General features: G+C 43.2%; 1 protein-coding gene across 1 annotated transcript in view; it reads left to right on the top strand.

Moving 5' to 3' along the window:
- The window catches only part of MBOAT2 (membrane bound glycerophospholipid O-acyltransferase 2), a 280,154-nt gene extending 254,427 nt beyond the window's left edge, over positions 1-25,727 (top strand). Inside the window, exons 9-14 of the mRNA XM_073568180.1 lie at positions 7,830-8,022; positions 10,407-10,510; positions 12,144-12,208; positions 13,052-13,184; positions 20,286-20,437; positions 23,358-25,727. Coding sequence (XP_073424281.1) covers positions 7,830-8,022; positions 10,407-10,510; positions 12,144-12,208; positions 13,052-13,184; positions 20,286-20,437; positions 23,358-23,580 — 870 coding nt within the window. The 3' untranslated portion in view covers positions 23,581-25,727. The remainder of the gene's footprint in view (positions 1-7,829; positions 8,023-10,406; positions 10,511-12,143; positions 12,209-13,051; positions 13,185-20,285; positions 20,438-23,357) is intronic.
- Positions 25,728-26,147: the final 420 nt, after the last annotated feature.

The following is a 26,147-nucleotide window of genomic DNA, read 5'->3' as shown; positions in this document are numbered from 1 at the left end:
ATCACCTCACTGTCCAATAACCCTAAACGTCTCTTTGACACTTTTCATTCTCTACTCAACCCAAGAGTACAGGCCCCAACCATGGAGCGTCAAGCTGACGATCTGGCGAATTACTTCAAAGAAAAAATTGACCAGATCCGACAGGAAATTATCTCCCAATCACCTCATACCATGCACTGTCCTCCCTCCCCCAGTGCATCTAGCCCACTCTGATTTGAACCAGTCACAGAAGAAGTAAGCAAGCTCCTTGCATCTTCTCGCCCAACCACTTGCACCAGTGACCCATTTCCGTTACATCTCCTCCAGTCCCTTTTTCCTGCTGTCACCACTCACCGAACTAAAATATTTAACCTCTCTCTCTTCTGGTATCTTTCCCTCCTCATTTAAACATGCCATCATACATCCACTACTTAAAAAACCATCCATCGACCAAAACTGTGCCGCTAAATATAGACCTGTCTCTAATCTTCCCTTCATCTCTAAACTCCTGGAACGCCTGGTCCACTCCCGTCTGATCCGCTATCTCCTCTGATAATTCTCTTCTCGACCCTCTCCAATCTGGTTTCCACTCTTTACACTCTACTGAAACTGCCCTCACTAAAGTCTCTAATGATCTACTAACAGCTAAATCTAATGGTCACTACTTCATGCTAATTCTCTTGGATCTCTCCGCAGCATTCGACACTGTGGATCATCAGCTTCTCCTCACTATGCTCTGCTCCATCAGCATCAAGGACATCGTTCTCTCCTGGTTTTCCTCCTGTCTCTCTGACCGCTCCTTTACTGTATCTTTTGCTGGTTCCTCCTCCTCTCACCTTCCCCTTACTGTTGCGGTTCCTCAAGGAGCAGTCCTAGGCCCCCTCCTCTTCTCTTTGTATACTGCCCCTATTGGTCAATCAATCAGTAGATTTGGTTTCCAGTACCATCTCTATGCTGATAACACCCAATTATATACTTCTTCTCCTGATATTACGCCTGCCTTTTTAGAAAACACCAGCAATTGTCTAAACGCTGTGTCTAACATCATGTCCTCACTATATCTGAAACTGAACCTGTCAAAGACTGAACTCCTTGTGTTTCCTCCCTCTGCTAATGTACCTATACCTGACATTGCCATTTCCATGTGTGGTTCCACCATTACTCCCCAGCAACAGGCCCGCTGTCTTGGGGTCATACTTGACTCCGAGCTCTCCTTTGCCCCCCACATCCGATCACTGGCTCGCTCTTGTTATCTGCACCTCAAAAACATTTCTAGAATTCGACCTTTTCTTACTTTTGACTCCGCAAAAACTTACTGTTTCTCTTATTCATTCTCGTCTGGACTATTGTAACTCTCTTCTAATCGGTCTCCCTCTTACCAAACTCTCCCCTCTCCAATCTGTCCTGAATTCTGCAGCCTGGATCATATTCCTCGCCAATCGTTACACTGATGCCTCTACATTGTGTCAGTCATTACACTGGTTACCCATCCACTCCAGAATCCAGTACAAACTTATTACCCTCACCCACAAAACACTCCACGGCTCAGCACCACCCTACATCTCCTCCCTCGTCTCAGTCTACCACCCTACCCGTGCCCTCCGTTCTGCTGATGACCTGAGGTTAGCATCCTCAATAATCAGAACCTCCCACTCCCGTCTCCAAGACTTTACACGTGCTGCGCCAATTCTTTGGAATGCACTTCCCAGGTCAATTCAATTAGTCCCCAATCCCTACAATTTTAAGCGTGCCCTGAAAACTCATTTATTCAGACTGGCCTACCGCCTCAACACATTAACCTAATCTATCCCTGTGTGGCACAGCCAAAGGTTTTACCATAACCAGGTTCCCCGCATCATGTTCCCACACGCTTTAAGCATCCATTAGCCCTCTGTGTCTGTACTGTTACACACTTAACATTATGGCTGGTCCAGACAATCGGCAATTGTTATCACCCACCTTTCGTGTCTCCCTCTTTCCTCATAGACTGTAAGCTTGCGAGCAGGGCCCTCATTCCTCTTGGTATGTTATGATCTATGTGATTATTGTTATGCTGTAATGTCTATCGTCTGTACAAGTCCCCTCTGAAATGTAAAGTGCTGTGGAATATGTCGGCGCTATAGAAATAAAATGTATTATTATTAACGAAGGAAACTCAGTCCTGCATCGAATATAAGGCCAGAAGTATAGCTGTCAAACTTAGTGCTGGAGGGGAGAGCTGAAGATTGGGGCACCTATGATAGGAGAAGCACATTAATATGTTTTATTACTGTTTTACAGATATTTAAGCATAATTTTGTTTAACTGGATGACTCCTATAACATTAAAGATCCCACACACATATTCTGTATCCCTTGGATCCCACTTTGTAGGCCTGGAATATATTGTTTATCATATATGTCCTTGCTCACAAGGGTATTTTGCTCTGAATCACATACTTGATTGCATTAGCTCAGCAGACTTGCCGGAACATGCATGCACTATTATAAAAAGAACAATCTCATGTGTCTTCCCAGCACACCAGATCATTATCTCAGTCCTGACTGCTTTGTTTCTGACTCTTTACTCAGAGCTGAGAGGGATAGACTTTGCCTGACTTTAAAAAAAAATGAGGTAGAATCATGCCTGGATTTAAGATTTTAAAGAGAATCTGTCAGCAGATTATTGCTGCCCCATCTGAGAGCAGCATAATATAGGGGCAGAGACCCTGATTCCAACAATGTATAACTTATTGGGATGCTTGCTGAAGTTTTGATCAGTTTTCTCTCCTGCAAATCTCAAAGTTCTCTGCATGCTGAGCTCTGTATAGTCACGCTCACATCACTGATTGGCAGCTTTCTGTGTACACTGGTAGTGTTCAGCCTATGCACAATCAGAGGTGGGGGCGGGGTTATACAGAGCTCATGAATATGGAGGACTACATGGCAGCAGGTTTACAAGTCCTCTAGTGAAAATCTACAGCTGATAAAACAGTGATTTTCTCAAAACTACACTAAGCAGCCCAGTAAGTGACACATCACTGGAATCAGGGTCTCCGTCTCTACATTAAGCTGCTCTCTGATTAGGTTGGGAAAAAAACCTGATGACTGATTCCCTTTAAGACTACATTCCCACAATGAATTTTTGGTAAATTTTTGACGCAGCATATTTTTGCTGAACCAAAAACGCAGCGTCTTATAGTTCCAGCAAAGTGGACTAGATTTATAGAAATCTCCTGTCCACTGCTTGTTTTAAACGCAGCGTAAAACCTCACCCGCGAGGCCGGTTTCCAATCTGCAACATGTCAATTTCTCTTGTGGGTATGCTGAGTTTTCTTTACTGATTTCTCCCACAGTCCATAAACTAAAGTGGTTCTGATCCTAGAGAAACATGGCTATATATATATATATATATATATATATATATATATATATATATATATATATATATATATATATATATATATATATATATATATATAGTGTGTGTAATCTTGGAAATTTGTTTTAGGGCAATTTTACAAGAGCATATTATCCACTCTGTACAAAAGCCTCAATCCATTTCTCGGCAGTGGGGGTCTTGACCCAAATCTCATGGATTCTATCAGGCTGTTCGTTCAGGCTGGGAGACCCAGCAGATGATGTTTTGCGGTCCATAAACAGGGAGTGGTTTATGCTCTCCTGATAGGGGCCCAAGGATAGGCCTACACAAGGACTTAAAGGGATTTCCAACAAACAAAGTGAATTTCAAAGTTGGTTCTGATGAATAGATCTTAGAATAATAATAATTTCCACAATTGGATGTGTTTAAAAATAATGTTCCTGTGCTGGGATAATCTTATAAATGTGCCCCTGCTGTGCACTGTGTAATGTCTGTGTCTGACCGTGCAGGGACATGTTCAGATCATACCACATCTCCTGGGCAGGGGGGTAAGGCAAAAGAGAGTATACAGACAGGACAGCACGGGATCACAGCTGATTCTTTTTGTGAAATAAAGCATTTTCCTGCCTGTTTTTTTTTTTTAAAATGTTTTATTTCAAAGAGAGAATTATTTGTGATTCTGTGCTGTAATATCTTTATACTCTTTTGCATTCCCCCACCCAGGAGATGTGGTATGACCAGACCATGTCCCTGTACGATCAGACACAGCCATTACACAGTACACCGCAGGGTCACAGTTATAAGATTATCTCAGCACAGGAACATTTTATAACACATCCAGTTGTGGAAATTATTATTATTCCAAGACCTGTTGATTAAAATGGACTTTGTTCATGGGAAAACCCCTTTAAGCCGGTCATATACATTTGATGACTGTCAGCCACACGATGCTTTGGCCGATCATTCAGCCAGCAGCCATCTCAGCCCTCTTTCCCATACACAGGAGCGGTCGTTCGGCCGAGCCCCCCTTGCCTTCTATATGAGAGCCACCAGCTGACACTTCGGCCAGCTGCTTATCTCTTTGTGAACAATGCTGTCGGCAGTCTGAAATCCAACGTGCGCAATCACAATCGATCCCGACGATCAGTTGGCCGGCCCATCAAATGATCCTATCAATATTGGGGGGCACTACGCCACTGCTACATTGCAGCATAATAATGTAAGAAGTGAATGTTATGCTGTGACTAGAACTGAGCGAAGATCTTCGGTTCTCCACTTATTCGGTAAGCTATAGCACTTGCCAAATAAGCTAAAGCGGGAACCCGGCTTCCTGGATCGCGCCGGCTGATCAGCTGATCGCTGCTGTGTGACAGCACATGTATGGAGAGCCCAACACACAGGCTGTCCATGCATGTGCTGTGACAGTGACACATGCAGCTGCGGCGGCGATCAGCTGTTGGGTCGGTGTGATATCTGAAGTTGGGTTCCCGCTTTAGCTTAATTGGCAAGCGCTATAGCGTGCCGAATAATGGGGAACCGAAGATCTTCGCTCAACTCTAGGTTTGACCTACAAGTTGCTGCACAAGTGGTAGAATTTTTTTCTGCGATTTTCTTGTTGCAGTGACACTTGGGCTGCAGCGTGCATTACAGCCCTCTCTTACTTTACGCTGTGATGTAGTAATGGCTTTGGCTACTAATATAGAATGTGGCTCGCAATGATCTTTCAGAGCTGAATGTGGCTCCCAAAGTAAAAAAGGTTGGAGTCCACTGAGCATTAGAAAAATGTGTCCATTCCGGGACCAGCTGGTCTCACACCCCAGTCCATCGTTTCCCCTAATATCTGCCACACATGGAGCTTATTATTAGGTCTGTTTTCAGCACTTTTTTGCCCTTGGTTAGCTGTAGGACTGGAAAGCTCTGGACATACATGCTAAGTGTCCGTAGGGCTCCATTACCAGATGAAAGCCGTAAGGGTGTCTTTTTGGCCTCTACCTGTTTAGTAATAATAAGTGCATGAATAAAGTAGTATACTACACCATTTCATCCCGACAGTCTAGTAAAATAACACGTAAAAGATGAATGAATGCCATAATAGTAGGTGACGGATGCAAACATATGGCGCATGGCTGTTTTCTCTTAACCTATCCGTCATAAGCTTTTCATATCATATCCATGAAAAGGATGGATGATGGAGGCCTGTTACCCATGAGCAGTAATACAGAGGGTTTATTTTTGTTCCTGATCCTCGCCGTGCCGCCTCTTTCCTGTATATAAATCTCTTTTTAACCAAGTGGCTGGCAAAACTGGGAACTTTTTATGCCCATTACAAATTGGAGTGGAAAGTCAGATTCCCGACCGCCTCTCCATTCATTCTCTAAGGGGCTGCCGGAAAAAAGTGAGCGCAGCCGTATAGGAAGCTAATGGAGCGGCGTTCGAGCGTGCGCTGTTGCTTCTCTTCTAACAGGGACAAACCGGATTGGTCCCAGCAGTTGGACCCCCACTAATCAGTAATGATCAAGATGACCCCATTAATGGGTGAACTGCATCAGAACACAGGATTATGGCGGCCACATATTTCTAAAATGCGCCCTCCTCCTCCCGTGAGCTTACCTCTGTAGATCTGTGATCACCTTTAACACAGAACATAGAGTTTATCAGTAACCGTCGGTCACGCTGTAATCTGCAGTATGCCAAATGTCAGGAACTAATGTCACCAGGAAGATATGTCTGCAGTCTGCGCAGATTGTCTAATCTGTCACGACTTTCACGTTCACCGTTTATGCTGTGTAAGCTCCTTCTCCCCCATGAATAAACAGGAATACTCGATTTTCACTGACTTTTATAACTTTAGCCTGAAGTTTATTACCAGCTGCTGTATCGCCGACTCCGATCACAGAAGAACCATTGCTCCAGTCCTTAACAGAGCCACCACAGCTTTGACAGAACCATGGCGTCCATGCAGCCAGAAACACGTCTGCATGGATTTCCATAGACATTGTAATTGCTTTGAAATGGGAGGTGGGAGGCATGTGAGGTCTTCTCCACTCATTGTTATGTCTTACTTAGTGAGCCAGATCCTCAAAGCCTTGGGTCCGGATGCACAGTTCTTATGCAGCACGGACAGATGGGGTTGGTGCAGCAGAGCGATCCAGATGGAACAATGAAGGCTGATGTAGCAGAATAGCAAATTGCTGTGTATTCGCTTTTGCAACATCATTTGTTGTTCTGCTGCATCAGCCTACATTGTTCCATCTGGATCGCTCTGCTGCACCAACCTCATCTGTCCGTGCTGCATAAGAACTGCTCATCCGGCCCAAGGCTTTGAGGATCTGGCTCACTAAGTAAGACATAACAATGGGTGCATCAGACCTCACATGCCTCCCACCTCCCATTTAGTCAATTCAAAGCAATCGCAATGTCTGTGGAAGACACGGTAAGGCTTCTTTCACACATCGGGCTTTGTGTCTCCGGCGCCGTGCGGCGAAAAGCCGTAGGGGTGGATCCGGGATGTGCCGGAGACACCGGATGTCTGTGTGGCTGGATACGGTGGCGCCCACATTTAAAAGAGCAGCGCGAGACTCAGTCTCCGCGCATGCGCTCTGAGAAAAACCGGTCTGGCGCTGTCAAAAAAACGTTGCAGCGAACGTTTTTTGCAGACGCCGGACGGCTACTTTTTGCCGTATCCGGCAAAAACCGGATGCGCCGCATACCCATCCGGCACGGTGCGGCGACAATACAACTCTATGGGACAAAACCGGATCCGGTTGTTCCAAATTTCGCCGCATCGTGCCGGATTCAAAAAGCCGGATGTGTGAAAGCAGCCTAACCGGTGTCATACAGTAGGCACTGCGATGAAGCAGAGCTGGATCGGCGATGAAACAAAACGGAGTTTGCAGCATATAGCAGAGCTAGTACATCAATATAGCAGTTGCACACCTATGTGAGGCAGGAGTGGCAGAGCTAGGTTTGTCATAGAGTTCAGTTCTGACAGGAAGACCATAGTGGTGGCATGGACACCAACTGTCTGCGGGTCGGAACAGGTGATATGTCAGGAGCCTCAACATGCAGAGGGAGCTGACCGAGGCAGGAGGACATAGTGCTTGGCGTTAAATACAGGGGAGGCAAATCATGTCCTGCTAATATGCCATGTAAGGTGGGTCGGGGCTAGAAGGCAGAAATTAGATCATCTCTTGTCTACTCCTTATCTTAAAAGGAAATGTCATAAGTGATGTCAAGCACAGGCAGGGAAATCACGCCTGGCATCTCTAGGGTAGGGCCCTTTTTACTGCTCCCTGTGTACAGAGCTGCAGAATATGCAAGCACTATATAAGCAACAGGATATCCAACAGAATCTACGGCGTGGATTTTTCTCTCCAAAATATAATTGCTTTTTTATTTGAAGAAAATTGTGACTCTTCAGCTCTAATGTTTGCACTCATCAGATTCTGCTTTTCTCCTCTTTTTTTTTTTTTTTTTTTTTTTTTTTTCAGACAGTTGTGGTGCATAAACTTGTGGTCTGTGCAATATCCTTAGGATTCTACATGACAGCTACCCGGATATTACCTGTAGAATACAATATAGATGAACGATTTCAGGAAACCTCATCAGTGCCCACAAGAATCATATATCTCTACTTGTCTCTAATGGCTGCAAGACCAAAGTATTATTTTGCTTGGACCTTATGTAAGTGCCCTGTAAATGTGATCAAACACTGCCATCTAGTGGTTAATTTGTGAATTCAAAAACTCTTGAAGTGCGTGGAACTACATTTTTTTGGGGGGGGGGCCTCATTTATGAATTTTAACTTCAGTCAAAATGTGGACAAATTGCTAAGATTAGTCTTTACAAATTCAACCTTATTATATGCACATGGAAAAATTCTGTTAAAGTAAGAAAAGCCCACAGTGGTCACTGAAACAAGTAAAACAGACAAAGGTCATTTTCAATTTAAATTTACTGAATATCAACTAATAAAAAAACAGATATTGCTTTTGAATTATGGTTCAACAGGAAAAAAAATGAATTTCCTGGACAAAAATGATGGTATCCAATAAAAAATTGTAATAAGTCAGTCTGCTATTCAAAGGGTGAAAAGTAGTCACTGTGCTGTCTGGTATCATAATGTGTACCACACGGAGCATAGTCCACAGAAAGATAAGGAGAGAGTTGTCTCAGGAGATTAGAGAAAGTTATAGACAAACATGGTAAAGGATATAAGATCATCTCCAAGCAGCTTGATGTTCCTCTTTCTGCAGTTGCACATATTCAGAAGATTAAGGTCTATGAGTCTGTAGCCAACCTCCCCAAACATGGCTGTAAGAGGGAAATTGATGAGAAATTGAAGAGATGGATAATAGCAATGGTAACCAAAGAGCCCAGAACAACTTCCAAAGAAATTAGAGGTTAACTCCAAGGTCAAGGTACATCAGTATCAGATCGCACCATCTGTTGCTGTCTTGGCCAAAGTTCTTAGAAGATGACCGAGGAGGAAACCACTGTTGAAAGCAAGTTTTATAGAAACAAGAATGGATTTTGCCAAATACATACTGATAAGCCACAAAGCTTCTGGGAGGATGTTCTCTGGACAGATGAGATAAAACTGGAGCATTTTGGCAAGTCATATCAGCTCTATGTTCACAGATGCAAAAATTAAGCTTAAAAAGAAAAGAACTTTATACCTACTGTGAAACATGGAGGAGGCTTGGTGATGTTTTGAGGTTCCTTTGCTGCATCTGGCACAGGGTGTCTCGAATCTGTTTAGGGTACAATAAAATCTCAAGACTATCAAGACATTCTGGAGCAAAATGTGCTGTCCAATGTCAGAAAGCTTGGTCTGAGGCTCAGGTCATAGTTCCTCCAAGAAGATAATGGGCAAAAAAAATCACATCCATCCAGAGAATGGCTGAGAGCAAAGCTTTGGACTCTTCTGAAGTGGCTTCTATGGGCTCTGATCTAAATCCTATTGAACATCTGTGGAAGGAGCTGAGACCTGCAGTCTGCAGAAGACACCTTCACACATGAGACACAAGGAGCAGTTTGCTCACATGGAGGCGACCAAAGTACTTGTGCATTAGGGGCAGAAGTCTCATTGAGAGTTACACAAACCGTTTGCATTCATTGCTTCAAAAATATTGTGCATCTAAATATTAAGTTAAGAGTCTCATTATTTTTGCCCAAGCCAGGTCTGATTGTTGTTGGCTCATATTTGGTAAATTGAAATAACTTGAAGTTAACAAAACTAACTTTTTATGTCAGTGGCCATTGTGGGTTCTTCTTTCTTTAAGACAAGGTACCAACAACTTTGTCCTCTGCAGCCCTATAAACAGCTGGTAGCTTCCTGCCCTTTAGTAGATTGCATGTAAGGAGCTGAGCTAATGAACTTCGTGGCCAACAAACTGCGATAAAAGGTGTGCACAATATGAAACTACTGCAGATCAGTGGACTCGTGTGTGGGTCTGGCAGACAGGTCCCCTGTTGTCTCGTAGATGCAAACTGTGGGAGTTCTGGCTGGTGATCCAGGGTTGGGGGGTCTTAAAGGACAACTAACCGCAGGTTTTTGCTGTTTTGATGTAGTAACTCTGTTTCCAATGATGTGTCAATTGCTGGTCTGCATGCTGTCATTTTGACACAATTACTGTTTTCTCTGCTGCAGATCTAGCAGTGCTCAGAATGCTGAGCCCTGGTATAGACCCGCCTACACCACTGAATAGCAGCTTTCTGCCAATGTAAACAGAAATCTGCCAATCAGTGGTGTGGTCGGAGTTACACAGAGCAATATGACTAGGAGGCACGAGACACCTAGTCCTGTAGAGATAATCTCCTCCTGATAAAACACTGATTGTATTGAAACAGCAGCACACAGTATAGTAAGTAACACATTGCTGGAATCAGGATCTCGACTCCTACATCATTCTGCTCACAAATTATACAGCAAAAACCAGCTGAGAAATTCCCTTTAATAGCTGATATAGATGTCGGATTCTGGCACACAATTTGGCGGCTTCTGCTCATATTGGTGAACCATTATTTAGAATTAAGAACATGTTTTTGCTACTCTCTCCTTTTAGCGGACGCGATCAATAATGCTGCAGGTTTCGGTTTCCAAGGCTACGACGAGAATGGGGACGAAAATTGGGATCTAGTATCAAATCTGAACATCAAAAAAATAGAGGTAGGCGTTCACTCGTCCATCTGCATGTATGTGACAATGGCCAAACAACTATTTCTATGCCAGGTGACCATGACTGAGGCTTCCTAACCAGACCGCCTCAATAATCCCCCCCAGGCTAGGTGCAGACTACCATATTATCGGTCGGAGTGAGGTCTGGCAAAGCATCAGATCGCACTCATACCAATGTTATTTTATGGGTCATGCATATGTCTGTTTTTTTTCTTTTTCTTGAACAGAGCAGGTCTGACGAAAAATCGCAGTATACCTCAGTTTGATCTGATAGTAGGATCACACTCAGCCATGCAAGTCAAAGAGTCAGTGGAAACCATCAGACTGCACTCGGATGACATCTGAGTGCAGTCCGATTTCCACGTACGGACAGAATGAAGATGGAGCAAATTTTTTTTCAATCTTCTCCTCAATCGAGAGAATTGTATCACACTATGATCACACCATGATCAGCGTTGGATCAGAATTTAATTTGCACAATTGATCGATTTTCTCGGGTGACAAAAAAGACGCTCATCTGCATCTAGCCTCAGGGGGTACTTTCTGTCTAAGCTTTTAAGAGTGTTAGAATCCCTACCTACTCAATTTTCAAAATTTGGGTCTAAAATAAAAACACACAAAATCTTAATTTCTGAAAAATGCCTGTTGGAAAAAAAAATAAGGTGCTTCTTTGAAACAGGTCCACTAAAACTTTTCAGAACTGCTTCAGGAAAAGAAAAATTCCGAAAAAAGGAAAGTTTCCACTTTGAAGAAAAAAAAAAAGGTAGTTTTGACCTCCTGTGAACATGGACAAACAGGACAACAGGTTCAGACTCTAGCCATGGAGACACATAGGTTTGCATAAGAGCTGCGTACATGAAGTGAAAGGGCACGAAGCAGTCAGCTTTTCCACATGGCCGTCTCCACTCGCTCCGATTATGTCTTCACAAGTATAATAGGAGAACAAATATTGACATAATGAATCCGCAATACTTTACAGTGAATGTCCCTCCACGACGTTCTTAATTTATTAAATCCAACTTTAAAAATGTGACTTGTGATCGATAAACCAAGTGTTCACTTAATACAAGTGCCGTCAGGGGAGAAGAAAAATGCTGCTGATTCCCAGGCCTGGCCGCAGCATTGAGAGGTCTGCTGGAAACCATCCAGGGACAGAGTTCCTGTGACTTTGACTATGACCTGATTTAGCCCTAACTTTACCTCTGCCGAGGATATCGGCGGAGCGGCTGATGCTGCTCATTCATGTAAAACGTATGGGAAATAAAAAAATCATGGCTATAAATTTTCATAAAACCCCGTGACACACGTCTAAGTGTAATTCTGCAGGTGTAAAACTGGACTCTGCAACTTGTTTTTGTGCTCGCTCGCATTTCCCGCTTATGAGGAGGCGCCATGTCTGTGCAATCCTCACACAGACATCTAGGTAAAATGTGTAATACTTCACTTCACCTCTGGGGATGCTGTAGGGAGATTGAGCAACTGTTATTGGTTCCTGAAAGTCCCATCTTATTTTTTGGGGGGATGTTTGTAGCCTTTTTCTTTGACCACTTTGCTTTTCTTAGACAACCCTGGAATCCCCTACACCCCGATATCGTCTCAGCTCATTTTCTATTTCCTTTTACAGTTCTCCACAAGCTTTAAGATGTTCATTGATAATTGGAACATACAGACTGCGCTATGGCTAAAGAGGTATGACGGTCCTAATAGCAGTGTCTACCAGCGCGCAATGTCTTCCACGCGCCACCTCCGATCTGTTCGTTGTCTGTGTGACTACCGGAAATGGGCGAGCACAGCCTCATGGAAAGCGAATGGAGCGGACGCCGCACATAGGCACCGCTCTGCTATATTCAGAGTCCTAATCTTTGGGCTTTCAGTACCTTGTTCTTTTGTTCTTGGACCCAAAGTGTTGAACGAGTTAGAAATTGGGGAATAACTTGGCATTTTCAGAGTAAGCTTTGAGACCCATTGACCAATGACGGTTGCAGATGAACGTTATTAGTACAGTCGTTCGTTTCTGATCGATGTTTGTCTGCAGCTTATCACTGACCTATAAAATGGGTAGGAACAATCACGGTAAGGAGTGTATGGTCGCTGATGTATAAGGAGCTGATTGACTTGCTGCGCTGTCTATAGGTGCTCGTTTTGGGCGCAAAATCTGGACCTTTTCCTCAATCCGCTTTGAGTTGTAAGGGTATATTCACATACTGCAGATTATTTTCATACATTGGAAGGGGTAACTTCACGCGCTGGAGGTTTGTGGTGTGGATTTTATACATTTGCAGCACAGATAAGGTTTTGACAACCTGATCCACGTATAGTTGACGGAAATATTAGCATGCTGTGAATGTTCATACCCGCGTTATATTTTTTATGCACTGGAAATGCCATCAATGCATGGGATGAAATTATCGTTAAATCTGCACCACAATCTGCGGCAGGTTTTCAGTGACAAAGATTTCATATGTTTTTACCCAGTGACTTATTTTTCCATCGCTCATGTTATGACCGTTCTGCATTTTCGGCTTTCCACAGAGTATGCTATGAACGCGCCACATACAGCCCGACAGCTCAGACCTTCCTATTGTCAGCAGTTTGGCATGGTGTGTATCCAGGGTATTACTTGACCTTCTTCACTGGAAGTTTAATGACGCTGGCAGCACGAAATGTAAGTACCTGGAGAACGTTATCATGCCTCCATGCAGGCACAATGCTGCTATGGATGGTTCTCTTCTAACGTGCTCTCTACATTACCCCCTCCTTTGATTTTTAGCTGCTAGGTTTTATAAAATGTCACAATTTGACCTACAGAACATGGTTGTGCGTGCGTTTAGCCGCATCTAGCCGTATCCACTGCTCTGGAGCCCTGAGTTTTACTGGTCCCCCCCCCCCGTCCCAGGTGCAGGAATAAGGCGTCATGCATGAGAAAAGCAGTTTGACAGACAACTACAGTTGTGGCCAAAAGTATTGACACCCCTGCAATTCTGTCAGATAATACTCAGTTTCTTCCTGAAAATGATTGCAAACACAAATTCTTTGTTATTACTATCTTCATTTAATTTGTCTTAAATGAAAAAACACAAAAAGAATTGTCCTAAAGCCAAATTGGATATAATTCGCCACCAAACATAAAAAAGAGGGTGGACAAAAGTATTGGGACTGTTCGAAAAATCATGTGGTGCTTCTCTAATTTGAGTAATTAACAGCACCTGTAACTTACCTGTGGCACCTAACAGGTGTTGGCAATAACTAAATCACACTTGCAGCCAGTTGACATGGATTAAAGTTGACTCAACCTCTGTCCTGTGTCCTTGTGTGTACCACATTGAGCATGGAGAAAAGAAAGAAGACCAAAGAACTGTCTGAGGACTTGAGAAAGCAAATTGTGAGGAAGCATGAGCAATCTCAAGGCTACAAGTCCATCTCCAAAGACCTGAATGTTCCTGTGTCTACCGTGCGCAGTGTCATCAAGAAGTTTAAAGCCCATGGCACTGTGGCTAACCTCTCTAGATGTGGACGGAAAAGAAAAATTGACAAGAGATTTCAATGCAAGATTGTGCGGATGTTGGATACAGAACCTCGACTAACATCCAAACAAGTTCAAGCTGCCCTGCAGTCCGAGGGTGCAACAGTGTCAACCCGTACTATCCGTCGGTGTCTGAATGAAAAGGGACTGTATGGTAGGAGACCCAGGAAGACCCCACTTCTTACCCCGAGACATAAAAAAGCCAGGCTGGAGTTTGCCAAAACTTACCTGAAAAAGCCTAAAACGTTTTGGAAGAATGTTCTCTGGTCAGATGAAACAAAAGTAGAGCTTTTTGGGCAAAGGCATCAACATAGAGTTTACAGGAGAAAAAAAAAGAGGCATTCAAAGAAAAGAACACGGTTCCTACAGTCAAACATGACGGAGGTTCCCTGATGTTTTGGGGTTGCTTTGCTGCCTCTGGCACTGGACTGCTTGACCGTGTGCATGGCATTATGAAGTCTGAAGACCACCAACAAATTTTGCAGCATAATGTAGGGCCCAGTGTGAGAAAGATGAGTCTCCCTCAGAGGTCATGGGTCTTCCAGCAGGACAATGACCCAAAACACACTTCAGAAAGCACTAGAAAATGGTTTGAGAGAAAGCACTGGAGACTTCTAAGGTGGCCAGCAATGAGTCCAGACCTGAATCCCATAGAACACCTGTGGAGAGATCTAAAAATCGCAGTTTGGAGAAGGCACCCTTCTAATATCAGGGACCTGGAGCAGTTTGCCAAAGAAGAATGGTCTAAAATTCCAGCAGAGCATTGTAAGAATCTCATTGATGGTTACCGGAAGCGGTTGGTCGCAGTTATTTTGGCTAAAGGTTGTGCAACCAAGTATTAGGCTGAGGGTGCCAATACTTTTGTCTGGCCCATTTTTGGAGTTTTGTGTGAAATGATCAATGTTTTGCTTTTTTCTTCATTCTCTTTTGTGTTTTTTTTCATTTAAGACAAACTAAATGAAGATAATACCAAAGAATTTGTGTTTGCAATCATTTTCAGGAAGAAACTGAGTATTATCTGACAGAATTGCAGGGGAGTCAATACTTTTGGCCACAACTGTATCTCACCTGACTTCGTGGTTTTTTTTAATGTGGAAAGAAGAGAAAGCCACCGCCAAGCACCTTTGGCATTGACTTTTTCCTTGAAAACAAAAATTATCGGAAGTTGGAATTCCAACTGGATATCATCTGTCAGGGAGGCCCCAATACACATTAGTGGGTTCTGTCGTGTTTCATCTGATCTGTATGGAGACCTTAAAAGGGTTTTCTGGCCTTGGGGTACAACTCTGTGACTGCAGACTTGTGAATCCTCACAGCACCCAGGCCGCTCGATGTCCGGAATCTCCGGTAGCGGTAGTCATGTGACCGCTCTATTAACTTGTAGACACGCGCCTGCCAACTTACGGCAAGGGAGAAGCTTGATGGCAAGAACACTGTTCACTGTAAGGATTCACAAGTCTACAATCAAATAGAGTGGCTTCTGGACGGACAACCCCTTTAAGTGTTTAGAAGTTCTGATATATGACATTACACCTCTTTCTTTGATTGCTGCTCAAGTAAAATTCGTTTGGCTGCTGTTTGCATCATGGAGGCCATATGCATGCAATAACGATTAGCCGATCACTCATTTGGCCAAGATCTATTTTTACATAGTTCTATAGTCCGCAGTGCCGATAATACAATTTGCAGGGGACCCTACGTCTCTTTCCCAACATACCATGTTGGGGTTCCTAAGGGTTGGGCAGTGTTGAATGCAGTGACTTTCTCTTCTCTTTCCACTGAAAACACATGAATGCTCAGCAAAGCCATGGGTCCATGAGAATAGAGAGGCAGCAGAGTTGGCAGGAAGTTGTTACCGGGCCAGACTTACTTTTTTTGTAGGTCCTATGATAATGAGCACATCCCCATTCCTGGAACTGTGGATGAGAATATTGTTTTGCTTGACCCATGGTCTAGGGCAGTACTTTCTGGCTGTGGACAGGAACTCAGGAAATTTCTAGAACTTCCGTTTTCTCTGGAGTGGCGTGGATTTAGTCAGCTTGGCGTGACATCATTTGTGTGATGTGTGGGAACAGGTGATTATATGCCGAGCCTGGGATCCCGGAGGGTAAGGACATTTGTGCAGTTCCGAACACTGACCTGGACCATGGTTGCACAAAGTGAACCCCCTCACGATATGCTGGAGGAATAATGTGTTATCACACATCCCCCATTTATTTCAATGATCAGCCAGGGAATATTCATAATTTCCATTAACTCTCCAATCTGAATGATAGAATGTGTCCTTGTTATGTTGACATCGTATGTTGGTATTGCTTATGCACGGCACAGCGGTATTTGATTATTTTATTTCCTCCCGCAAAAAAAAAAGACTTTCATCAGAAACACACATTTTCTGCTGCCCAAAGCAACTTCAGATTGCCTTTTCAAAGATATTTGCCTAAAGATAAGAGTTAATTGTGCCCTTGGGTATTGTAGAATTAAGATAAAATGTCCGGCCTCTCACCTCCTTTAATTCTTCATGGTAAGGTAATAGGTTCAGAAGTGCAGAGTAATATTATACACGAGGTCAGATAAAATACATTAATGTCATCTGTACTAATGAAACGCACAAATGCTCAGTCACCATCTCGAGTTCTCTGCTATGAGAATACAGGCGGTCCAGAAAAATACTAAGGGTCCAATTACACTGCGTGATGCCGACTGGCAACGTCCTTGGTAGTCGTTTAATAGCAGGTTTAGACGAAGGAATATACAGTGGCTTGTAAAAGTTTGGGCTCCCCTGGTCAAAATTACTGTTATTGTGAACAGTTAAGCAATCTCTATAAAAGCCTAAAGTAAAAGATTTAGGCTAAGTTCACACGTAGCGGAATTCCCGCGGAAGTTACCGCGAGAATTCCAGAATTCCATTCCGCGGGAAATCACATTTTAAATTCCTGTGATTTTCCCTCGGAAAAACTAGCGATTTGCAAGCGTATTTAGCTTGCAGAATGCTAGCGTTTTCCAAGCAATCTGTAGCATCGCTTGGAGAACTGATTGACAGGTTGGTCACACTCGTCAAACATAGTTTTTGATGAGTGTGACCAACTTTTTACTATTGAGGCTGCCTATGCTGCATTAGTAGTAAAAAGATATAATGTTAAAAATAATTAAAAAAAAAAAATTAAAAAAATCGTGTTATATTCACCTTCCGACGTCCCGCGCAGTGTTCCCAGGCCTCCGCAATGCTCTGGCAGGACCCGTTCCCAGTGAAGCATTGAGGCAATGACCTTTGATGACGTCGCGGTCTCGGGAGACCGCTACAGCATCGCGAGACGCGACGTCAGCAAAGGTCATCGCAATGCATTACTGGGAATGGGAGCTGCGGCGTGTGTCGCTGAAGCCTGGGGACGTGGGACATCAGAAGGTGAATATAACCCGATTTTTTTTATTTTAATTCTATTTTTTACAGGGATATGGTACCCACAGCTCGGAGGACAGTCTCCTCTCCTCCGGACTGTGGGTACCTTCCGCAAATGTTCTGCTTACTTTTCGCATGGTGGGCACAGCCACATGTGGAAAGTAAGCAGAAAAATGCATTCCTATGTGGGCGGAAACGCCGCGATTTCACAAATTATTGAGCATGCTGCGGATTATTCCGCAACGCGATTCTGCCGCGGGAAAATCCGCAGTATTAGCACAGCATGTGCGGAATCCCATAGGATGGCATGGAATGCTGTTTTTTTGCATTTTCGCTGCAAAATCGTGCGGTAAAAACCGCCGCGAAAAAACCTGAACGTGTGAACGCAGCCTTACTTTGTATTTTAGGCAAAAAAAAATGTGTACTGTATATACACAGTTGAAACCATAAGTTTCCATATATTATATATAAAGACATGTGCATGTTTTCTCAATATCTGACATGAAATCAGAATAAACCTTTACAATTTTAGGTAAATTAGGATTACCATAATTATTAATATTTTCCAAATGCCAGAATGAGAGAGAGAATGTTTTAAGGCATTTTTATTACTTACTGCAAAGTCAAAAGTTTACATACACTAAAGCCCCCGTCACACACAGCTGAGTCACAAGTTTTTTGACGCAACAGCGAACTCGCCAGCGAGATCGCTGTGTGTGACACTTGTCAGCGACTGGCCCCCCTGCCGGTTATCGCTGTTCGTCCTGGAATGGCCAGGACATTTTTTTTATAGCGATGCGTGCTGGCCAGCGGGAGATCAGCGAGCTGGAGTTGGTAACCAAGGTAAACATCTAGTTTCTAAGCGCCGCGCGGCGCTTAAAAACCCGATGTGTACCTGGGTTACCAGCTCCCTGCACCAGCGCGCTAGTAACTAAGGTACACAGTGGGTAACTAAGCGACGTGCGTCTCTTGTTACCCGTGTGTCGCTGTCCTAATTGCTGGTGAAGTTGCCTGTTTGGCAGCTCACCAGCGATCATGTAGCGACACACTAGAGATCCTGACAAGTTCATATCGTTGTCGGGATCGCTGGTGAGTCACTCTGTGTGACGGGGCCCTAAGATTACTGTGCCTTCAAACAATTCTGGACTGCCTGTATGATGATGATGATGTCATGTGTTTGGAAGCTTGTAATTTTAATGCACACCTGAAACACACTGCTTCTTTGTGTAGCATCATGGGAAAGTCTAGATATCAGGAAGAGAATTGTGGACTTGCACAAGTCTGGCTCATCCTTGGGTACAATTTCAAGATACCTGAAGGTGCCTTGTTCATCTGTACAAACAATTATACGCAAGAACAAACAAGATGGGAATGTCTAGCCATCATACTGCTCAGAAAAGCGACGGGCTCTGTATCTCAGAGATGAACGTGCTTTGGTCCCACATGTGCATATCAACCCACGGACATAAGCAGAAGACGTGGTGAAGATAATGGAAGCTGGTAAGATTGTGTCAATATCCACAGTGAAGCGAGTACTGTACCATCGTGGGCTGAAAGTCCACTCTGCCAGGAAGAAGCCATTACTCCAAAAAAAAAACAAAACCTAAAGAGTAAGATTAATGTTTGCAAATGCACACAGGAACAAAGACCTTAATTTCTGGAGACTTGTCCTGTGGTCTGATGAAACTAAATTAGGACTTTTTTGGCTATAATGACCATCGTTGCGTTGGGAGGAAAAAAGGAGAAGCTTGGAAGCCTAAGAACACCATCCCAACTGTGAGACACGGGGGTGGCAGCATCATGTTGTGGGGTTGCTTTGCTGCAGAAGGAACTGTTGCACTTCACAAAATAGATGGCATCATGAGAAAAGAAGATTATGTGGCAATACTGAAGCAACATCTCAAGACATCAGCCAGGCAGTTAAAGCTTGGGGGGAAATGGTTCCTCCAAATGGACAATGACCCGCAGCATACTGCCAAAATGGTAACAAAGGGGCTTCAGGATAACAAAGTCAATGTTTTGGAATGGCCATCATAAAGCCCTGATCTCAATCCTATTGAAAATTTATGGGCAAAGCTGAAAAGGCAGGTGTGAGCACGGAGCCCTAGAAACCTGGATCAGTTACACCAGTTTTGTCAGGAGGAATGGGCCCAAATTCCAACCAATTATTGTGAGAAGCTTGTGGAAGGATATCCCAAACGTTTGACCCAAGTCATTCAGTTTAAGGGCAATGGTACCAAATACTAATGAAATGTATGTAAACTTTTGACTTTGCAGTAAGTAATAAAAATGCTTTAAAATATTCTCACCATATTCTGGCATTTGGCAAATATTAATAATTATGGAAATACGAATTGATCTAAAACGGGAATGGTTTATTCTGATTTCATGTCAGATATTAAGAAAAACATGCATATGTGTCTTTGCACCCTGCATGGTTAGTACCGAATAGTACCCCCTTTTTTGACAGTATCACAGATTGTAAACGCTTTTTGTAGCCAGACAAGAGCCTTTCAATTCTTGTTTGAGGAAGTTTCATGAATTCTTCCAGTTCTGTGAGATTCCTGGGTCGTCTTGCATACACTGCTATTTTGAGGTCTAGACACAGATTTTCAATTATGTTCAGATGAGGGGACTGTGAGGGCCATTGTAAAACCTTCAGCTTATGCCTTTTTGAGGTCGTCTATTGTGGCCACTGTACATTGTAAAAGTGCCTATCTGTAAAATGCTTATGAAACCAAATTAAGGCAATGGGAATAACCATTTAAGACATGATCTTTGTGTGTTTACCATAGTTATATGACTGGCCCCTGGGGAAAAAAAAAAATCTATTTCATTTTCAGATCAGAAACAATGTTCGGCATCACTTTCTTCACTCTCCGGAACTGAAATCAATATATGACGTGATGACGTGGATAGCGACACAAGTGGCGATTAGTTACACAGTGGCACCATTTGTGCTCTTATCAGTAAAGCCATCACTACAGTTTTACAGGTAATTCAATCTATTAACCTACAATTTTCAATAACAGAACCGTATAATGCAAAAATGAAGTATCTACAAAATATATACGGTACTTTACCAGCATGGTCTTCACCACAATAAAAAAACAGCTAAATATTTTTATGAAATAGTCCTTATAAATAGGGATAGTAAACTGGAAAGGCAACCAATTCAATCACGCAGCGCCCAACTAACATCTCAGGACCTTTAGGCACAGATTGGAGCCCACATACACTTAAAGGGGTTGTCCGGGCTTGGGGATAAAACCTGCAGTCACTCTTCTTTTAAGTGTATAGGGTACCTATCTGTGCCTAAAAAGGTCCTGAGATGTCAGCAGTGCTGGACTCGGGTGCCAAGGGCCCACCAGTGTCAATGAGTCTGGTGGTCCACTGTTCAGCTATATGCAAATATCACTTTACCCTTACTCACAAATTTGTCTATATTTCTATGTAAAAATTAATGGGGTAGTTTGTTAAATGAATGTTGAGATGATGCCTTTGTCTGTACATAGTGAGAAATGTACTGTGCCAGCTACTTCTCATACAGATGGAGTGGAGAGCTCATTCCTGCATGGGGGCCCACCGGAGGATCCTCCTCTTCTCCTGTGGGCCAGTCCGAGCCCGGATGGCATTTTTAAGATTAGACCTGCCGATTTTCAGTAGACCATCTGATGAACAGTATATGAGGAACTCCTGAATCTGGAGAGAGGGGTTGTGCAGTTGGAATTTCCACATTTCAACCCTCTATCCTTTAAATTTTCAGGGGACATAAGCCGTTTACAAAGGAGGATTCTTTCCACTCTGGCCTTTGAAAATACATGGACGATCGGCCAAGCGCTCGTGTGTGGGATTTCGGATAGCCAGAAGTCCATTAAACAAGCAAAACTTTTTTTTTTTTGTGGTCGTGCTGCACAGTAATTGAGCTCTTCCTGCCACAGATCACAGATTTGGACAGAATCCCAGAAGCATAAGATCAGTTTATTTTCGAAATACCCTTCCAATAAAAACAAAATTGTAAATAGCCGAAAACACCTTTTGAGAAAGTTTACTTACTTACTTTTTTAATCAACTACTTACAGCAGCTGAATATTTATTTTCTTAAACCGCTTCCGGGCCACCCATGTACTTTAAATGTAAACTCCTACTCTAGAGTGATGTTCTAAAATATCACAGCATAATAAAGTGGCTGCATGTGATCGTGTTGCTGGAGAAGCAGAGACAGCCAGAATTCCCATAGGGAAGGCGGAGATGGTTGATTACCATCTATGCCTTCTTCAGTGCTATAAAAGGATGGTGCTTCCTAGATTGCGCGTCATTCTCCCTACACAGCATCATATGATCCCTGTGTATAGTGAGGGAGGCGGAGCTGCTGGCTCATAGGTGACCTAGACGGCTCTATAATGCACCCAGCAGGCTGAATTTCCCCTGTAACTGGGGCTAATGTACCAGCCCCAGATACAAGGAAAATAGGTACGGTATTTCAATAAATAAATATTTAAGTATTTAAATTTGCCCTCCCCAAGGTCTTTTAGGACTTCATGGGAGGCACAATGTATAAAAAAAAAAAGAGAAATAAAATGAATAAAAAATAACAGGTAAAAAATAGAATTAATTAAAAAAAAAATGCCAAGGTCAATCCAAATTGCTGCTTGCCCCCTGTTATATATAAAAATATTTGTTTCAGAATGAAAACTATTTTTAAAAGTATTTTAGTGGTCCCGTGAGGTCATTAAAAAAATATACAAATGGGAAAAACAGGCCTTTGTTTACCTTATATTTTTCACTGATATAGCCTCATATTGGCAATAAAAAAATGACAGCAAAACAAATTGAATATCAGAAGGAGAAAAATGTATAGGTTTTTTATATCACCTCTACGAAGAAAATGAACTGACACGGGTCCTTAGTGAAATGGACTGACCCTGGTTACCAATGGAGAGTCTAGTCCTAACAAGGGCAGTCCACATCTGACCCTCCAGTACTGAAAGGCCTTGGACTGTCACCATGTGCCTCCGACGCGTTTCCTCATCTATGCTTAATCAGGGGGAAAAAGGCACTATTCCTGTCAGTAATAGGGCTAACCCTCCCCCCCCCCCCCCCCCTCGATAAATCTTAGATAAAATCATTTTTTGGGTTTGTGGTGCCCTAAATATAGGTAATTCTATCTTCTACATTTATGGAAATCCACATCTATCTCAAGATTGGGGCCCCGTTGCACGTTGTTTAAGAAAGAGAGGTGGCATGCATGTCTCTCTCTCTATTCATTTGTATGCAAATGCCAATTTAAATAGAAATGGCGAGCAAGTATCTTCAGCAAATTTTGGAACTCCCATACTAATGGAGGGAATCATGCAGGTGCGGCCACATCTCCAATTACAGAGGCGCCCAACAGGGCACTGGCCTCAAGTTTCATGTGGGACCCAAACAAGATGACAATACCCCTTATTAAAGGGAATCTGTCATCAGGCTTTTGCTATGTAATCAGAAGGCAGCATGCGGTAGAGGCTCAGACACTGTATTCAACAATAGTCTAGTATGTGACACATCGCTGAAATCAATCAGTGTTTTATCAGCAGGAGATTATCAGTGATGGGCTAGCTGCTCATGGACCTCCTGGTATGACCACGCCCCCAGCACTGATTAGCAGCTTACTGTCTATTATTATGCATAGAAAACTGTGGTGTGGGCAGTGGCAGCTTTCTGAGCTCTGCTACATGCTATGTCTAAAAACTCTGATTGTATCACAACTGCTGCACCCAGTAAACTAAGCGATGCATGGTTGGAATCAGGGTCTCTTTCCTGGCATCATGCTGCTCTCAGATTTCATGGCAAAATCTGGTGACAGATTCCCTTTAAATATTTCTATTTTGTATGTTGCTCTATTCTAACTACGCCCCTGTCATCTGTTTCAGCTCCTGGTACTACTGCCTACACTTCTTCTGCATATTGGTGCTGTTAATGTTGCCAGCCCGGGCAAGGAAAAAGGAAAGGACTGAAAAGGAATCCATTGCCCCTCCGCTGGAAAAAATGAATAAAGAAGGAAACAATTCTGAACACAACAGCCATGCGACCACAAATAATAACAGCAGTCAGCGGGAAGAGACAGCCTGGCGGCGCCCCAGCGCCCCGCAATGACCCACAGACAATATTTTATATGTTTTTACAATTCCATTTTTAGAACCTCCGGTCGGTTTGTGAATTGTGCACAGGACAAGATGGTATTACAAAAACATATGTAAGGATAGCACTGCAAGGGAAGCTCGTTGACCCCACAATGCCATGCCATGTGGGCCTAGCCTTACAATATTTCCATTATTTTATAATGGGCACTCAGGACTTGTAACATACGCTCTTTAGGACCATGTTATGTGTATGTTCCTTTCAACGATCGTATGATGTTTCCAGGCGTTGCAGGGGCTAACAATTTGGGCACAAATAGCAGAGATCCAGAAAAAGAAAAAAAACACAAAAAAAAAGGTTTCCGAACCCTTTGCCTTAATCCCTCTGTTTCTCTATCGCTCTACTGAATGAAATCACAGATGTGTTGTGGGCTTGGGTACGACTAATCGTCCGATTCATGGTGCTGCCAAGAAGGGTAGGAAAAAAAAAAGCAGTATTCTAATAAGTCATATTAATCACGTTGAGAAATCCACCTCGAAGCAGAAGTCGGGCAACTTTTCTTGTCTAATACATGGCAGCCATGGGACGAGGCCGTGAGAGGTGGATCTGAAGATCGCATTTCTAGGGTTGTGGATGCAGGAGCCCGGCGCCGCGTCACTCTGTCCTAATGACATGGTGTGACCGGAGCAGAAGTGGAACTTCTAGATTAACCTGCTCCTTCTGTCTTTTTTACGTTTCCATAAACTATCTGTTCAATTTTTTTTTTTATGAAGATGTGTGTCGACTTAATGTACAAAGCAGGTAACTCATCGGGTGTCCTTTTCCAAAATGGTCTAAAAGAAAATCTTTTTTTTCTTTGCCCATAGGATTTAATATTGCCCTATAGAAAAAAAAAATAACGTACACGGCTATAATCACACTGCCCAGGTCTTGCAGTGCCTCTCCCACACTGTCCCGGTCCAACGCTAAAGTGATGATGTCACAAATACAATGCATGAAGCCATTGCAGTGCGGTCAATCAATGGGCTCAGCGGATTGTGCGTCTACATTTGCCCAGCGATTGGCTGCAGCGTTCACATGCTCTATAATCATGATATCACTGTCTCCAAATACTGGGGCAGTGACTGAGAGGCAGTGCTGGACCTGCAGAGGGTAAGGGAAAAAAAATTTTTTTATCCCGGACAACCTCTTTTAAGCAATTGCTCACTTCCAGACGCTATTTTACAATTCATATATAAATATCGTCTACATAAAAAGTCGCCGTTCTCCTACAATTTAGATTTTTCAAGCGACTTTAGGGCATAAAACAGGAGCAGTAATGACAGTGACCTGAGACCTATTGGAAATTTTGGTGTCCTATGCAAGAGGTGAAGATGCATCGCGCTGCAAAAGAATGGATTACTGCATGTCTGTCGTTCCGAGTGCGACCCTCACGTAATGAGTCATTAAGAAATAGGGAATCGTTTTGTCATCTCGGTACATGGATCTGTCCTCATGTTTTATGTTCACACCTGGAAATCTTCTGATATACAAAGTGTCCATAGGGCCCCGTTATCAGACTTGAGGCGAAAAATAAAACCTTTTTGGCCTTTGGCTGGCTGGAAGACATGAGTATGCCATAAAAAACAGCTATGAGAGGGGGAAATTATGAAATGAAGACTGAATTGGATGCCGTGTTTCTATTGGTTCCTGCTGGTCCCATCCATCATTCACATGACTGCTGCAGCCAATCATTGGCCTCAGTGGTCATGTGCAATATATGCAAATGTCACCTCCGAGACCAGTGATTGGAAGTAATGATGTCAACACTGGAGACCTGGTGGGAGCACTGGAGCTGCCAGAGATTCAATGGGTAGATAATGTTTATCACGTTATTTGATAACTTTTCCTACTCTTGGCAAACTTTTTGAAAAGTTTAAAATCACAAAAAAACTTTTAAATGACAATATAGGAAACTTAGGAGCTTATTGCGTCCTGCCTGTACATTGAAATCAATACTGACCCGGTACACGATGAGCCGTGAGGTTCTGTCCTGGTCTATGCGTGCCCATGGGCATCTGTATGTAGAGTTTATGATGGAGCAGCCTCGCCTCTCATCCATTCATATGTGCAGCCCGAAAAGATGGAAAGGAACAATGAAAAGTAAATTCTGTGCAAAACTCTCATAGGCTTCGTTCACAGACTACATGCCATAACTTTCTACCCTGATCTTCTGTTTTCGATGTGTCACTCTGTCATCATGAGGCTCCAACTTTTCTTCTTCCAAAACCTCACACTACTTTATTAGTATATTCTGTGTTTTAAATGGAATCTATCAGCAGGATTTCACACCCCAAACTCTTTATATACACCCATGTAGTTTTTTCAAAATCAAGGCCAGCAATACGTTTACATGGCCAGGCTGTTCCTCCATTACTGAGATATCAGTATTTGAATTGATATGCATATGAGGCTAAAGAGCTATGGTAGATCTGAAGCCTCGGTCACCCCAGCTCTAGTCCCCACCCAGCACCGTCTCCTCCCACTTGATTGGCGGCTCCTTTTCCTAAGGCCACACAACATAGTCAAGCAGGAAGAGACGA

The sequence above is a fragment of the Dendrobates tinctorius genome, unplaced genomic scaffold (genome assembly GCF_039654945.1).
Source record: "Dendrobates tinctorius isolate UK_male_01 unplaced genomic scaffold, ASM3965494v1 ptg000021l, whole genome shotgun sequence".
Classification (NCBI taxonomy): domain Eukaryota; kingdom Metazoa; phylum Chordata; class Amphibia; order Anura; family Dendrobatidae; genus Dendrobates; species Dendrobates tinctorius.
Note: the sequence above shows the minus strand (reverse complement) of the source record. Positions and strands in the feature narration are given on the sequence as shown.